The 18,101-nt window shown below is 39.8% G+C and overlaps 1 protein-coding gene across 1 annotated transcript in view; it reads right to left on the bottom strand.

The window, feature by feature from the left end:
* Positions 1 to 18,101, bottom strand: part of ZSCAN2 (zinc finger and SCAN domain containing 2) — a 43,645-nt gene that overhangs the window by 12,875 nt on the left and 12,669 nt on the right. The window contains exons 3-5 of the mRNA XM_027851693.1: positions 13,255 to 13,343; positions 12,689 to 12,815; positions 2,252 to 5,074 (exon numbers count right to left, since the gene is read on the bottom strand). Of these exons, the coding sequence (XP_027707494.1) occupies positions 3,633 to 5,074; positions 12,689 to 12,815; positions 13,255 to 13,343 (1,658 nt within the window). The 3' untranslated portion in view covers positions 2,252 to 3,632. Of the gene's footprint in view, positions 5,075 to 12,688; positions 12,816 to 13,254; positions 13,344 to 18,101 lie in introns of the transcript that reaches the window.

The raw sequence follows: 18,101 nt of genomic DNA, 5'->3' as shown, positions 1-18,101 counted from the left end.
ACCTGAGGGCTGACATTGGGTACCTTCTGTGTTCCAACCAGATTGGACTTTAATGTTATGGGAAAAAACTGGTTCTACCTTAATCAGTGAACTGTAATCTCCTCAACTCAGAGGATGCTTTCTCAACAAAACCTTGACAATTCATCCTTGCAGAACACAACTTACCTGCTTACAGCTTCCAGCTGCTATGGAGACTAGGTCCCCCAATGATTACTAACTGCCAATACAGAATCACTTGGAAGAAAACATCTAGCTAGTTCCTCTGCCCCTTAACTAAGGGTGGCAGAAGCAGTAAGAGACAACTTGGAGGGCAGATTCAACAAAAAAGTTTTAATTGGGGTCAAGAAGGGGTTGTGTAAATGATGACTATGAGAATTCACAGATTCATTAGGATCATAAGGTGATTTAGAAACATTATATATAGTGGTATGTGAAAAAGTATGGAAAGACTCAATTTGTTTAGATTTACTGTTTTTGTTGTTAAAGTAGTTGGGCATAGATGCAGTTCTTTAGGAGGGACTGTTGGGATGTTCCTCTATTATGACAGCAATAGATTCACTGTCAAAGAACAATCTTTGGGAAGAACTATATCTGAGTTTAAAATGTGCTAATGAAGATAAAAGAGTGCACCTTACTATTTGAGGCAGTTGGGGTTAAGTGACTTGCCCAGGGTCAAGTGTTTGGTCTAAGGGCAGATTTGAACTCAGGTCCTCCTGACTTCAGAGCAGGTGCTCTATCCACTGCGCCACCTAGCTGCCCTGGAGCATAGTTTTGACAGAACTATGGATAAACCTGTGAAAACCTCTCAGAAAACTAAAATCAACAGATTAAATTAAGCAGACATATACTTCAGTTAGTACTTCATGCTATTTCTCACTGATTTAGTAATATAGTTAATTTATTTTTACATGCAGTTGTTCTATAATTTGTTTATTAACATGCAGTGGTTCATTTGGATTGAAAAATCTCTATTTCCAATTATATGTAAAGTATCCAGGACAGCAAGCTACCATCACCAATACTTCGCAATATCTTTCACCTGACATAATCAATCTGGGGTAATATAAAACTCTCATTAGGACTTGCCTCAAACCCTGAAAACTAAAAATGGAGGCAGACTTGCTTAGGAGTACATTTCTATACAGCTATTAGGATTATATTACCCTTATAGGATTTAGAGCTCAAGCTTAGAGATCATCTAATCCAACCCTGTAGTCTGAGGACTTTGGTTATTTAAATGAGGACTTAGAAGAAAAATGAATATTATGTCCTTATACTGTCAGTTACATTTTAAAACTGGTAAATGGTTTATACTGGCCATTAAGGATATGATAGAACTGTGGGATGACTATTTAAAAATATGTTGTTTCAATGTGCCTTTATTTGGTTAGTATATTTAGCTCTGAATACATTCACTAAGGCCAGTTACAAAGAATGCAATGTTAAAATCAATCAGATGAACAAATATTAAGGGCCAGCTGTGTCTTACAAAAGCCAAATAAATCACACTTACACCAAAGAGAGAATATTTAAAAAAAAAACCCAAATCAATTTCCAGGTCATAATTCTAAACTGTAGCTGAAAATGAAGCAATGACAAATGGACTATGCATTATCTAAGAGAATGAATGCTTCTATTACATGATCAGACAGCTAAGGAAAGCTGGTGTCCTGTCCTTTAAGATTTTTTTCCCTCCTGCTCAAAGGCTATTAAGAGAACAATCAACCAACAAATATTTATTGATCACTTACTTTGTGCAAGGCACTATGTAGGGCTCTGGAATAGTTATGACTAAACACACTCATCTGTTTGTTCCAACTGGCCAGCTAGTTCCCTGGGTCGGGGCTACAATAGGCCTGGTGGCAAATCCTATGTACAACAGCGGTCCCAAAACTTTCTGTGAACTGGAGCTATCTTTCATTTCTCTGAAATGTCAGTGAAATAATTTTTGGGGGGAAAGGGACAGGAAAAGAGGTTGAAGAATGATGGTAAAGTCTCTAAACTTGGGAGCTGAGTGAAGCATTTTGATAATTCCAAGTCTCTGAATAAGGAAGGAGATAAATACCAGCTGTCTTCCTCACCCTATCAGGACTCTTGGCAAACCATCACAGGTTGGAGAGTTGTGACTGGCAGCAGTGACAATTGGCTTAGTTTATTAGGTAAGCTTTAAGAATCCTAATCCACTGACTGGGGCTTTCTGATATAGAAACACATGATTTTGAACCACGTGAGTTAAAGGACTGAGTCAGCAGAGGGACAGGAATACTTTATTAAAAGAATGAAGGTCCATGGGACCTGAGGACTCATCTTAAGTCCAGGTTCCATGTGCAGAGGGAGGAGACAGCTTCATGTTTCCCAGAAACACCTTCTCTGCCTGTCCTCTGCCCCACTAATAACCCCCTTCAGCTGTTCTGTTTCCACTGTCTTCATTGCTGCAAGACTCAGAGCCCATAGGCACAAAGCCATAGCAGTGTCACACAACAGTGGGCACAAGCCACAGAGGTCTAAACTCAGACCAGATGACATGAACACCAGCGCTTCCTTAGGAATAAGTTTTTAGTATGCAATAAACTACCTGATAGAATTCTAGAGCTGGGTATACAAGAGAAATAATCTATAGGGAAATACAAGTGCATAGAATGAGTTACTATAAAATGATTATAGGGCTACATATCTGTGTGTGGTGTAAGTGAAAAAAAAAAGTTTCCTCTAGCAGTGAGGTAAGTATCAACTGTCTCCCCCTATATGAAGAAGAAAATTATTAACCACCAGTTGTAGAAGTCACTGGGTCTCAAATGGGCCTCCACCCCTTCAGATATATATTCTCAACAACCAATTCCACTCCCCAATGTAGCCTCCTTACTCTGGCAGGGCTACTACATGGTTAGCTTAGTGGGCAACTGTTAAATTCACTTCAGTTCAGAAATTTCCAGAGTAGGGAGGTCCAGCCCCTCTCAGTGGAGTACAGCCCAGTTTTAGGCTACATTTACTCTATGTGCCTTCTCTGTGCTTCTGGCATATTCCAGAAACAGAAAGGGCTTTACCTTGATGTCCAACCCTCTTCTTTTCATTACAAGCTGTATTGCCCTATCTCTGTCCTTGACCTTAGAGATGTAGCCTAATATACTTAATCCAAGAAGAAAATATTTAGTGGCAGCACAACAGAATGGAATGAAGGCACCATAGCAACAACCAAGCTGGGGAAAAGAACAAGCATTCATATGGATCTCTGGCCTTCTTCTGAGCAGTCTGACCCATTTTACAGATGTTGTTTTTCTCCTCACAACTGGAAATATTCTCCCTATTTTACAGAGGGAAATCTTAGGCACAAGGAAGGAGACAGGGGATTAAGCAGTGAATTGCTGGCAGTACCAGATACGTGATCCACATTGCCTGATCTTCCATTCCTCTCCTGTTTCTTTTGAGCTCTTCAGACTACAAGATAGCATTCCAAATATCAGGATGGGCAATGGTAAGATTTTGGCAAAAAGTTCTATAGAACATTAAAGTGAATGGACCTTTAAATGGGACATTAGGTAGATTCTTTTTGGTAGAACTACTGCCTTCAGGGTGCTTGTAGCTTTCCTCTCCTATCAGTTTCCTGATAGCAAACTTTTCCCATACTTGCTACATCAATAGACCTTCTCTTTCATGTGAGTTCTCTGATGTGTAATAAAGTTGGAACTATTACTAAAGCCCTTCCCACACTCTGGGCATTTGTAGGGCCTCTCTCCTGTGTGTATTCTTTGATGTATGATAAGAACGGAATTCCAACTAAAGCCTTTCCCACATTCAGGACATCTATAAGGTTTGTCCCCTAGATGAGCTCTCTGGTGCATGACAAGGATTGATCCCCGGCTGAAGCTTTTTCCACACATGAGGCATTTATATGGCTTCTCTCCTGTGTGAGTTCTCTGATGGACCACAAGTTGTGATCGCTGGCTGAAACATTTCCCACACTCAGAGCACTTATAGGGCTTCTCTCCTGTGTGGATTCTCTGGTGTTTAATAAGGTTGGAACTCCAACTAAAGCTTTCCCCACATGTCAGACATTCATAGGGTTTCTCTCCTGTGTGCATTCCTTGATGGGCAATCAAACTAGAACTCTGGCTGAAACTTTTCCCACACTCACCACATTTATAGGGCTTCTCCACCATGTGGGTTCTTCGGTGTGTTGCCAGGTTTGAGCTCCGGCTAAAGCTTTTTCCACATTCGTTGCACTGATAGGGCTTTTCTCCTGTATGAGTTCTTCGGTGTGTAATGAGGGCTGAGCTCTGACTGAATCTTTGTCCACAGTCAGTACATTTATATGGTTTCTCTCCTGTGTGGATTCTCTGGTGCCTAATTAAGTTAGAGTTGTAACTAAAGCTTTCACCACACTCTTTACATTCATAGGGTTTCTCTCCAGTGTGAATTCCCTGGTGTGTATTAAGGCTAGAACGGTTACCAAAGCTCTTTCCACACTCCAGGCATGAATATGGTTTTTCTCCTGTGTGGGTTCGCTGATGAGCAATGAGGTTGGGACTCCTGCTGAAACTTTTCCCACACTCAGCACACTGAAAGGGTTTTTCCCCTGTATGGATTCTCTGATGTGTTATTAGGTTTGCACTCCGGCTAAAGCTTTTCCCACAATCTCTGCATTTATAAGGTTTCTCCCCAGTATGAGTTGTTTGGTGTCTACTAAAGTTTGAGCCATCACTAAAGCTTTTTCCACATTCATCACATTTATAGTATTTCTCTCCTGTATGGGTCCTCTCATGTGTAATAAGGTGTGATTTCCGACTGAAGGTTTTCCCACATTGAGGGCATTCATAGGGCTTCTCTCCTAAATAGGTTCCCTGAAGGCCTATGAATTGCCCTATTTCCCTGTCCTGTGAAGTATTTTCCCCATATTCCTCTACTTTGGAATTTCCCTGAGGCCTCTCTATTCCATAGTCTCTCTCAAAGTCACTTCCCCAGTCAGAATGCTGAATGCCTTCCCCTCCAGGCCTTCCTGATAACATCATATTTTCTTCCACTATTTCAAACATTTCTTGATTTGAATTCTCTTCATTCTCACTCTGGATCTCAAAATCTGAAAGGACCAAGAAAAAAAACAACATGTTTATAAATAAGTTCTTTCATTAAAAAAGGAAAGAAACTGTAGGTAAAGAAAGAAAAGTTAAAATTAAGTTTTTGGTGATAATAAAAAGGTTTGAGAGTTAAAGAGGGTTTAATCCCTACTTTACTTCCTTCAAACTGATATCCCAACTATTCTCACAACCATATCACCTTAGGAGGAATGAATGTCTCACAATCTTCGTTTTTTTCCAGAGCTTAGAAATGTCAGTACATGGCTCTAATTTTTGTTTTTGTTGAAAGGTGAAGTCAGGTTTAGAATTTGGGAATCTGATCACCAGGAAGCAAACAGGGTACCCATGATACCTTTCATTGGTCCCATAAATAAAATCCTAAGGTCAGTCTCTGCTCTAATGGAGTAGTAGATATAATTATCATTTTCACTTGGTATCTGTCTAGGGTCCACCATCATATTACTTGGCACTTTAACAGCATATAAAATGACCAAGTCATTAACACCAGGTCTCTAAGCATTTGCTTAGCTCACTAATTTCATGGTTAAAATAAAAAAAAAAAATCCTTCTGTAGTACAAGTAAAAAGCTTCAAGGAGTATCTTGGTCCCATGACCACAGATTAGGAAGGGGTAGGGGGAAATCTTTAAATTTCTGCAGCCCTGAGATAAATGAAGGGCAGAAAACTCTGGCTACTGCCTTGAAAACATTAAGCCTCTGAGGACCACAGCATTTACTGGGGTTCAAGATACAGAGTAGGCAGTTCCTTAACCTGAATCGCAATTATGGTCCTCTTCATAAAACTAGAAGTTTGGGGCTTATTTTGCTGTCTAGGTTACAACACAATGCTAGACAGAACTAGTCAGAAGCACATAATCATTTGTGGATTCATGGTGAAGGTCAACAAGTAATAAAGTACTTGTGAGCCCAATACTTAGGGCAGTGGTGTCAAATAGAAACAGGGGCCACTAATCCATACACAAATTTACCTGTGGGTCACATATTGACTTAATTTTAAAATGTAATATTATCTATGTTTTATTATATTCTTATTTATTTTGTTAAATATTTCCTGATCACATTTTACTCTGGTTCAAGCCACACTCGGGAGTGCTGTGGACCACATGTGGCTGAGTGTCTGACAACTCTGCTATAGGAGATACAAAGAATACAGAAGATACAGTCCCTGCCATATCTTATAATCTGGTTGGGGAGAAAAGGGGAAACAATGCACATACAAATACGTATACATACATATATATATATATTATATATATATGTACACACACACACACACATTTAAAATCATATAATCATATTAAATAGAGGACATTGTAGTATCTAGTGCAATGCTGACCCAGCTTTTGAATGTCTTGGGAATTCAAAGAAAGGTGACCTCAATATGGATTGGAGGAGTGAAGGAAAATTTTATAAGAGGTAGGATTTGAGTTGGGTCTTGAAGGAAGTAAATATTATATGGACTACTGGGGACAGGAGGGAACATTACAAGTGACAGGGACAGCAGGAACATAGAAATGGAGTTGGAAGGGAGCACCATAAAAGTGGGGGAAATGTATGGAAATTAGGATAAATAGTTACTGTGCCTAAGGGGAATCAAGTTGGGCTAAGGGCTGGGGGTGAACATGGCCTGAGAATGAAGCCGGTCCAGGCTCAAGATGTAAGAGAGAGGGCCTTTCAATGGAATGTGCAATAACCTTGCTTGCTCCATGTTAATAATGTATTATTGTAAGCATGCTATGTCAAGAATAAAGGGGTATGACACACAAAGGACAAATGGGGGTTCTTTATCCTTGAAGTTGACATATGAGATATACAAGTCATCTAAGGGAAGACACAACAAGGAAAGAGAGCCACATGGAAGACCCCAAGAATGCAGGGTAATAAGGAAGAAGCCTGGATAAGAAAACCAGAGAATGAACTGAGGCAATGATCTGAAGATGCAATAGGACAGCTACCAGGACAGCAGAGGAACCCCTTGCCCCCACTGGGTTTTGGACTGGGCATACACAAGGCTATGGAAATTGTAGAAAACAACAGATCTCCGATATCTGGGACTGAAGCTTGAATGATGTTTGGGGAATGTTAAGGGAGAAGTGACATCTGTGAACGTCATGGGAATGGGTGGAAAATGAGATGTGGCTTAATGAGTGTGGTTCTGTATCCAGAGGAGATGTGGGACTTGAATGCGTGTACAGCAAGTGCATTCCCCACATCTTTTAGCTGGAACCATGCAGGCTAAATAAAGTACTTAGATAAATTTGGGTTTGCTTTATGTTATTCTGTGAACCTGGCAGGCCAAATGAGAGGGAGGGTCAGAGTAATAAACAGGAATAGAAGGTTCATGTTCGTAACCAAAGGTGAGACTAAACTATGCACTTCCAACAAGTCACTGAATATTTACTGAGCACTGTATTAGGCACTTCAGGGATAAAGGAATGTATAAGATACTTTAAGAATTTTTAATCTAGTAGGGGGACTATGGGAAGAATAAATACATACATAATTTTAATTCCAGGCTGAGAAGTTAAGCTTAATTTTAATTTGTTAGGTAATAATATTCTGCAGGAATGTCTTGAAAGTTTTTAAGTAAACTAATTTGGTAGCAGTAACCAGAGACTGGAGCCAAGACCAATTAGGTTATTCAATTAATCTAGGGTGGTGGCAGGGATCATAGAAAAGAAATGGAAAAATCTTAGAGACATTTCAGAGCAGGACTTTGGTGACTAACTTGATATGGTCAAAAAAGAATGATTCTAACATTTTGAGCCTGTTTAAGTGGTAGAATGAATGGTGTGGCCATTGATAAAGAAAGGAAAGGTAGAAAGGGAGACAGATTTGGAGAGGGGAGATGAATTTGATTCCAGACATATTAGATCTGAGCTAACAGTGGGACATTCATATGGAGGGAGATGTCCGGTAAGAAGCCCAAGATAGTGTGACTGGAAGTTGGAGGGGAGAGGTCAGTGCTAGACATATGTAAGTTACCTACAAAGATCTCAAAGTTAAAGCATAACACTTGTTGAGTTCCCTGAGGGATTAAGGGAACAGAAAAACTAAGGACTGAAAGATGGTGGACACCCACAGGTATAGGACAAAAGAATTAAGCAGAGTCAGAATAGGAGAATAAGGAGAGAAGTAATCACAGAAGGTAATCAAGCAGTAGAGTCCCCTCTGCAACATACACAACAGCTGGTCATCCAGCCTTTGCCTGATTAGTTGTGTATCTTACACAGGAGGGTCTTGTTCAGGTATAGGCTGGGCCAGAGGGCCTCTGAAGTCCCTTCAGAGCTTCCAGGCTTCTGAACTATTGTAAATAAGGTTAATTTTGTCTAAAGTTTTATTAGAGGGAAACTTATTACTTCTAAGAGAAATGTCTGTAATTACATCTTTAGTAACATTATTCCAGCCATTTTCCCTGATGTCTCTTTTTCTAAGTCTTCAAAAATTTGAAGACTTCTAAGAGACATTTCCTAGTTTCTACAAAAGTTTTGTCTGCCACTTGCTAAAATAATATTTGGAAAATGAAGTGATCTGAGAGAAAATTACACAGAGAATGAGAAACAACAAAAATAATCACAAAGCAGTTTCTTGAACCAGGTTTTCCTCATTTCTCTAGGAAGCTACTTACTGTAAACAAAAGTGAGCTGTTTCTCAAATATACAATTTCTTCCTCCTAAAATGGTAAAAATTGAGAAGGGACAATAATATCTGACTTTTTAAAAACAGGGATTTGAGTATTTCCAAATTATGTTTTTTTGTGAAAAACTTAATACAAGTTTGCTGCCTTGGATGACGAACTTAGAGTAACTGTTGCTTTTTGAATCAGTCTTTGAAAGATGAACTATGTTGTCAGGAATCAAGAAAAGATAAAATATTTACTGGCAGTGAAGGAAACAAGTAGAAATTGAAAAAAAATTAATATGGTCCAGTGCTATGTAGCTGTGAGGTCAAGAAGAGTGAATTATGAGAAAGGGCTTGTGAATCTGAATAGAAGATTTTGGCAACAGAGAAAAAAAAGTACCATTTCATTATTGACATGAAGTCAGATGCAAGATTACAGTAGGTTAATGAAGAAATGAAAATAGTAGATGGAGACTACTCCTTGGAAGAGTTTGGTAGCAAAAGGGGAGAAGTGAGATGATAGGTTTTTCTTGAAAGGTCTGCCTCTACAATTGAAGGCCCTAAAAGGAGGGAAGAAGTGGGAGAGGAAGGGACAGAATTCTGAGCACAGGTGAAGGACTTGACTTTAGAAAGGCAGAGGAAGGGGTCTTCTGGGAAATGTAGGGAACATTTCAAAAATTACAAAGATTAAAAAAAAAGGCTATTAAAATGGCATGTGGATCAGGTATATATGTAGGAAATAGTACTAATATTTTAAAAAGCAGAACAAAACTACAGACATAGATTACTAATTACACAATTATGGAAGGACGTGCATATGTATACTGTTAAGGGTTGGAAGAGAATTTGGAGTGAGGTAAATAATTAGGTTCTTTTTTATATATATGCTACCTAAGTCTATGATAAGGAATGAAGGTAAGAGAGAGCAGATGGAGAGACAGGTATGTTAGGAAATAGGAGGTTAGGTCATCAGCTACGGTAATAGGAGCATGTGCTAAGAAGATGACGGTCAAAAAGACTATTAAACTAGGAAGGACCAAGTTAAATTTGTGGTGGTCTAGTTTTATAATTACACAAATTTCTGCAGTAGTACTGCAGGCCTGGGAGAAGGAAAAGAGAAAGCCAAGGTGATGCCATGTTGGGGATTAGGCAGGGTCTGTGGAAAGTCAGAGGGGGGAAGTTTAGTCCTAGAGAGGGCAGCACTCAAATAGCTAACAGTGGAATGAATCTGGGGCAGAGGAGTCCAGTGCAGTTAGGAGGAGACTGATGTACAGACCAGAACATGGTAAGAGAAGAAAGTACTGGATTGGAGATCTCAGAGGTGAAATGACATCTTGTGATAATTCAGGCCAGAACATGCTCGTGTTTCTGTGCCACTTGGAGTCAAGGAGGGTAGGCTGTCATTCATTCAACTCTAATAAATTCACTACCCAGAACAAAAAGAAGGAAAACAAAATAACCTGTGGCCATGTATGGTAATCTATTGTATTTAATCAGCACTCTTCAAAAGTTAATATAAAGAGCTGAATCTAAGGAACATTAGCTCTAAGGCAAAATTAAGACTAGGAGCCAAACTTGGGAGTCATACTAAAATGCTGTTCTCCTGCATTAAAAAACAAAACAAAACTGTTTTTAGTAGCTGACGCTCCCTTTCTACGGTTCTTGACTAAACTAGGCTTAAGTCTAGCTCCCTGAGAGCTACAAACCTCTCTGCTGCATGATGAGATATTGTTTGAGTCATCTCATTAAATTATTTCATATTTTTTCTTGGTCAGTTTTTGTTTTTAAGGAATATTGTCTTCTCTGAGTAGCAAATAGTATAAAATGTTCTTAATAAAGCTAAATTTCAACTCTACCCCTGTTTTAATCTAAAAAATAAAGGTTAAAATATAAAAATGTAAACTTAGGAATTTAACATCTCCAGACTTCAAACTAATATCTAGCACTTGCAGAAACCAAGACAAGCATCTACAACTTTTTTTTTTTTTTTGTTTTCATGAAATATGCATCTCAATGTTGCTCAAGTCTTCCCTGGTAGAGCACCATCAATTTCCTCTGGAAGGTAAATCTCTTTCTCCTGTGTTTACTGCTTCTTCTCAGCCATTCTTGGCCCTCACTACCTTCTTCTAGATCTGCTTACCCCTGTGGCTCTGTAGGAAAATGCTGATCTTACCAATAGAGTGATTTGTTGGTTTTTTTGCCATCTTCCACAGTGACCAAAGCAATTAGCATCTTATACTCAAAGGATGAGACATTAGGGAAGGAAGGAAACTTATCTATCTCCTTACAAAAGTTACATTTCATAAAAAATTGGTTACTAAGAAATTTTCTTAGCAACTTTTTATCCGTGTTTTAAGTCCAAGTCTACCTTAGATGATCTCTTTAGTTTCTTTGTGTGCATTCCACATCATTTATAGCTACAAAGGCAGCAAAGATACATATAGACATGCAGAATAAGTGCTTAATACTCATTGACTGATTTGCATTGCCCTCAAACCCACCCTCTCGGAGCCAAGAACAGGGAAGAGACTTTTGTGTGCCATAGACAAAATTTGGAAATTGTGCCCTCTGAAAATTACTATCTACTTCAGTCTTTGAGCCTTCATGGGCACTAACACCTCATAGGACCACAGATGTAGAGCTAAAAGGGATCTGGTTGACTGTCCAGTCCCACCTTATTGTTTCAAATTAGAAAACTAAGGGCTACCGAGAGGAAGGGGTGTGCCCAACTTCACACAGAGCTGGGTAGCAGAGCTGGGATCTGCAACCAGGTCCTCTGTCTCAACGTGATATCATGAAATAAGATGATTACACCATGACAGGTATAATGATTGGGCATTAAAAATATGGGCATTGTAAAAATAATCAAATGTGTACATTATGTGTTGTGATGTAGGTGGCTAAATACCTTGCTTAGTTCTAGCTCCCTTGATTTAATTAGAGCTACTTAGCTCTATTACTGTTGTTAACCTATTTTCTTATCAGTAGTTTGCCCTTCCATCCTCCCAAAGGAAAACCAAGATGCTGGTTTAGCAGAAAAAGAGTCAGGGGATGCGGGTTTGAATCCTATAAGGCACTTGGTTTCAATGTAAAGCTCAGTTTCCTCATCTGTAAAATGAGGGGGTTGGATTAAATAACTTTTAAGGTTCCTTCCAGTCTTAAATCTTTGACTCCATGATTTTCACCCTTTGCTCTGACAGGGAATCTACTCTGTCTAAGTATGTCATTTCAAGAACCCTTTTCCACTCACCAGGATTGCACTTAATCCTTTACTTACACATATTTACATTGTGTTCAATTGTCTGCTGAGTTGTCTTATCATTTACGTCTATATTAGTGACTAGGAAAGTTAGTTATATTGCTTTGCGGAGTACATAGTACAAAATGTCCGTTGATGAATACTTTTAATGATCAGAAAGATGGTCTGATTAAGGTCAAGAGCTCTGTAAAATTAAACTTCCTGAATAAGCAGTACCTATTCTTAGGTAAGATGAGCAATTAGGAAAATTATTAAAGCCCCAATGATAGACTTCTAATATCAAGACTCATTGTTTGCTGGTTTTAGGTAAGATGTTTTGCTGTGGTTAAATTCCACTGGTGTTCATAAATAAATGGAAAGGTGTTTGATTCCCACTTATTTAAATTTCACATGTCTTATAGTAAGGCACAGTAGGGATCCAGGTACAGCTTACACCTTCAGTGAATATAAAGTTCAGATTAACAAAATGAAATGATAATAGGAATATAAACAAATTCTGATTCAAGAATGTGGTAACTTTTCTTCCCTGGCAGGACTCAACAGCCAGGGCTGGTTATCAGCAACATACATATGCAATGCATACTTATTTTAAATATTGTTATTTCTAAACATGTTAGCTGTCATTTTTTACTCCACTGAGGGATGAAATTTCATATGGGGACACAGTTTTGAAAAAAAGGAAAATACTAAATATTTTCAGAGAAAATAAATCTTTACCATGTGACATGTCATTCCCATAATTCTCCTTTATCACACCACCACAGAGGTCCTTCGGAACAGCATCTAGATCTTTTTGCTCCTCTTGGGAGGGAGAAACTTCCCCATCCTTAAATGTCCCCGGTCCCTGAAACAAGAACACCCTTCACTATTATCTGCTGCCTCAAGGACAAACAACCTGTAAAGATATCAAAGCTTGCAAACAATATTCAAGTAAAGCTCCTCTGCCCCCAAAGTCGGATATTCTGGTGTAATAGAATTTCAATAATGGCAAGGGAGAGGCCTGGGAAACAGAATAGTAGCCTGGGAAAAGTACTCATTCCAGGGCAGCTGCAGTCAGGAGGACCTGAGTTCAAATATGACCTTGGACACTTGACACTTACTAGCTGTCCTCTAGGCAAGTCACTTAACCTCGATTGCCTCACCCCCCCCCCCAAAAAAAATCCTCATTCCCCTAGAATAGAAATCTAAAGGTCTTGAAAAACATATCTTTATGAGAGCAGATAATGGGTAAGCCACATGTAAACAACAGCAATACTAATGGGACAGAAGGACCCCAAACTCACCTGTGCCCTGGCCATAAGGAGAGCATCCTCCATAACCTGGTCTTCAGTACTGTCCTCAGAAAAGGCTGGAACACGTGTGATAGAGAGAGCTAGAGGAGGAGAAGGGGAGGACATTAGAGACCAGGCCCATTCCTGTTCCTGTCACAGGAGCTCATTAACAAATGACAAATTATTTAACTGACTGCATACACATAAGTAGAGATGTTTTGACCATGGAAAAGGGCTACTAATATTCCCTGTGAGGATGGAAAAGTAGGAGGCTCTAGTCACTATAACCACACTGCCTAGGGAAAGAACATAAAGGGTCTTCAGGTCACCCACTTATTTGGGGGTCCTCCTAGTCAACAAAGCCACTTGAGCAGCAGCAGCAAGTTTGAAGTTTTTTAACCCCAAGAGTTCACTTGATTCAGGCACAAGAGAAATCAAAATAAAGTCAGCACCGAGCATCTCCACTCCCACACTTTGGAACTTTAAGCCTGATCCCATGGTCCCCAAAGAAGCAATAAAGAATTATGTTCATTTAAACCAATATTTAAATAAGGATCTGCAACATCTATACAGAGTTTTACTCCAGTGCCTTATTGTGGTAAGAGGGTGGTAACCTTGGATTCTCAAGTTGATGCCCGCAAAACACAAGCTCTGGCAGGTTTACCATGATGGAGAGATTTTGAGTATGGTCTAGGCATACTGTGTCTACTTTCCAAGGGCTAGCCTGAGTATGAGGTCTCATCACTAGCAGGCTAGTCATTTGGTGATGAATACCAAATGCCTCTTAGTCCTGTGGGCCTCCCTCCTCATTCTACAGTGACAGGGTCCAAGTGAAGGAAAAAGGAACTAAGGGTACTATGTCTCATGGTTTTTAGACCACCATTAAACATTAACTGAGCCTCTCTATGTGAAATCCTGGTCCAATGACCAATAGACATGCTACAGGAGGAACTGAATTACATTGATCTTGACATTCTTTCTATAAATGGAACAAAAAAAATGGAGAAAGGAAAAGACAAGGGCACAGATTAGAACTATTTTATAAAAAAGTTTCAGCAATGTAAATCAACTGCTATTATGAGAAGATCATTTTAAAAAAGGCCTAGAAACTGCCTTGGCCAACAAGCTCTTGCTCTCCTTTGCCAAAGTTATCCCAAGAACATTTAAGGATGTAACTAGAAGGACAGCAAATAGATGAAAAAAATGTAAAGACAGACAATGATATTTGTGGTAAACTCTTCATCATCAAGAAGAATGGAGTCATGCTATATGAACTCTACCATCACAATGCATAAAGTGCTATCTGAGAAAATGGAAACAGTGCAGAAAACAAAAATAGGAAGGACTGATACATAGATAAGAATACATAGATAAAGATACATAGAGAAGGTCCATGTTTAAGGGAACATAAATGAGGGATCAGACCTCAAGGTCTATGAAAGAGGAGAATACACCCAAGATGTGGGGAAACAAAGTCAATCAAGAGAACAGCAATAACTAGAGACTCCTATGTTTACTTTCTTATCTCTATGGAAATTTTGTGAAAATAATCTAGATGTACATTGAAGACATCCTTGGGGAAAGTATGAGAAGGGAACAGGTAGGCTTTTGACCACTTTTTTTTTTTAATTAGGCAATTGAGGTTAAGTGACTTGACCAGGGTTACACAGCTAGTGTCAAGTGTTTGGTCTGAGGCCAAATTTGAACTCAGGTCCTCCTGACTCTAGGGCCCGTGCTGTATCCACCACGCCACCTAGCTGCCCCGACCACCTATTCTGCAAATGAAATTCACTTACAACTTTGACTCTTCAGAATCAAAATCGAGTTCTAAGATTGCTAACCATACAACATGACAGAACATTTGCATTAAGAAAAAAGTCTAAAAAATTTAAGGACTAGCTGAGAATTGTTAAAAGCACTGAACAATTTCACAATGCAAGCTAGCCTGCTTGCCTTCTTCCTACTCAATTCTGTACTCAATTAGTTATTCTCTTCTCTCCAGGGAGTCCCTTGACCCCTTAGCCTGTCACCAATTCTGTCCTGTCAAGCCCTATTACTCCCACCATCTTTGGGTTTCTCTCCTCACTTACTGCTGAATGAAGCTGGAGAAAATCATGAAATTGTGCTGTCTGGACCCACTACAAATTTATGTTACATAATCTCAACTGAATGTTCGCTGCAATCCTATATATCCCTACTCAATTCACTATCTCACTCACCACAGTAGTTTTCCAAAATGTTTCCATCCCTCCTTAAGCCTCCCATGGATCCTCCTCCCTCCACCCTATCAGCTGAAAACCTTGTCTCATGTTTCACTGAAAAAAATGAAGGTCATTTGCTGAGAGCTCCCTTTTCTTCCCCTTCTTAGCTCCCATCACTCGGATGCCTTCTACCTTGTCTCACATGAAGAGGTGTCCCTTCTCCCTGTGAAGCCAAACCCTTCTATATCCACAGATGATCCCATTCCATAACAGCTTCCAGTAAGTAGCTCCCTTTTTGCAGACCCTACTCTCACTTATCTTCAATCTCGTCCTGTCTGCCAGCTGCTTCTCTACTGCCTACAAACATACTGACATCTCCTTCATCCTCAAAAAACTCTCACCTGATCCGCCCTTCCCTGATAGCTGTAGCCCTATATCTCTCCTCCCTTTCATGGCTAAACTCCTTGAGAGGGCCTTCTCCAATGCAGTGTCTCCACTTTCTTTCTTCTCACTCTCTTTTTAACTCTCAGCAGTCTGATTTCTGACTAAATCATTCATTCAACTGAAACAGCTCTCAGTAAAGTCAGCAATAATCTCTTTCTTCTAGACCTCTCTGCAGCCTTTGACACTTGATCACCCTCTTCTCTCTAGGTTTTTGTGACACTATCCTGATTCTCCTCCTATTTGTCCTCAGTCTCCTTTACTGGATTTTCTTTCAGTCTTGCCTGCTAAGTATAGGTGTCCCCCAAGGTTAGGTACAAATTAAAGGACCTTCACCTTAGACTTAATTGGCTGAATTAGGATTTAGCCTAAATCTATTATTTTCCCCAGGCTCAGTCTTGGGCCCTCTCCCTCCATACTATTTCACTTGGTGATCTCATCAGCTCTCAATGGATTCAATTATCATCTCTATGCAGATGAATCTCAGATCTATTTACCCAGCCCTCTCTTCTGTCTTGCCATCTCCAGATGCTTATTGAACATCTCGAACTGGATGTCTCATAAACATCCTAAACTCAACAAGTCCAAAATTGAACTCATTACCTTTCCCTCCAAAGTCTACCCTCTTTCTAATCTTCCTAATACTATCAAGAACACCACTTTCCTTCCAGTCACTCAGGATCACAGCCTGGTGTGTCTTCTTCAACTCCTCATTCTAATTCTCTATATCCAATCTGTTGTCAAGTCCTGTTAATTCTACCTTCAGAACATCCCACAAACCCTCTTCCCCCACCTGGCTTCCACTCTGTCCTGCTCCTTTCCTCTGATACTGCCAAGGCCCCAGTGCAGGCTCTCATCACCTCATCAGTGGACTATTTCAACAGTCTGTTGATCTCCCTGTCTCAAGTCTCTCCCCATTCGTCTATCTTCCACAAAGCTATCAATGTGATCTTCCTAAAGTGCAAGTCTGACCACATCACCCCTTATTCAATAAACTCCAGGGGCTCCTTATTACTTTCAGGATCAAATATAAAATCCTCTGTTTGGCTGTCCTTCATAACCTGACACTTTCCTTCCTCTACAGTCTTCTTACACTTGACTCCCCTCTATTGACACCAGACTCCTTTTCCCAAGGCTTGCACAAGACACTTCATTGCCTGACTCTGCGTTTTCATTGGCTGGAATGAAAATGCCTAGAATGCTCTTTCTTCTACTGCTTGGCTCCCATGGCTTCAAGTCTCAGTTAAAATCCTACCTTCTGTAAGAATCCTTTCTTGGTCCTCCTTGAGGTTAATGCCTTCTTTCTGATAGTACCTCTAATATTTCATATGTGTGTTATGTGTGTATGTATGTATACATAATAGATATGTGTATATGTATATATGTGTGTATATATATATATGTATGTATACACACATCTTGTTTGTATATAGTTGTTTCATGTTGTTTCCCTCATTAAGACTGTGATTGAGCCCCTTGAGAGCAAACACTGTCTTTGCCTTTCTCTGTATTCCCAGGGCTTAGCACAGAGCCAGGTACATAATAGGCACTTAATAAATGCTACTTGACTTGACTTGTACAGTGCCTGTCCCAGATGTTTGTACTGAATTCCATGGCCTGGCCTTCCCATTGCATGTCCTAGTCTGAACAATAATCCCTTTGGTTTTGACTCTAAGGTTGGTTTCTTTTGAGTAGTCATGGAACATGAGAGAGTTGGACTAGATCGAAGGTGGGGAACCTTTGGCCTCAAGGCCATGTGTGACCCTCTAGGTCCTTAAGGGTATCCCTTTGACTGAATCCAAACTACACAGAACAAATACCTCTCACAAAAGGATTTGTTCTGTAAAACTTGGGCTCGGTCAAAAGGCCACACCCAAGGACCTAGAAGGTCACATGTGGCCTCAAGGCCAAAGGTTCCCCACCACTGGATGATCTTTAAAGTATCTCCCAACTCTAAATCAGTGATCTTATCATCTCATGGAAGACAGCTGAATGCTCAATACAAATGGCACAATATTATCTGCAAACAGGAACACATGGACAACCTCACTAATCCAGGATCAGAGGCTTACTACCACCCTAAGCAAGCCACTTAACTTGTATCTGCCTCAGTTTTCTCAACTGTAAAATAGGAATAATTGCACCTACTTCCCATCTTTGGTGAGCTTAGTTCTCCCTGTTTTATGTCTCATTTCATGTTGATAATCAGAGGGTCAC

This window comes from Vombatus ursinus, unplaced genomic scaffold (assembly GCF_900497805.2).
Source record: "Vombatus ursinus unplaced genomic scaffold, bare-nosed wombat genome assembly UNPS02009205.1, whole genome shotgun sequence".
NCBI classification, from domain to species: Eukaryota; Metazoa; Chordata; class Mammalia; order Diprotodontia; family Vombatidae; genus Vombatus; species Vombatus ursinus.
This window is presented reverse-complemented; position numbering and strand designations above follow the sequence as displayed.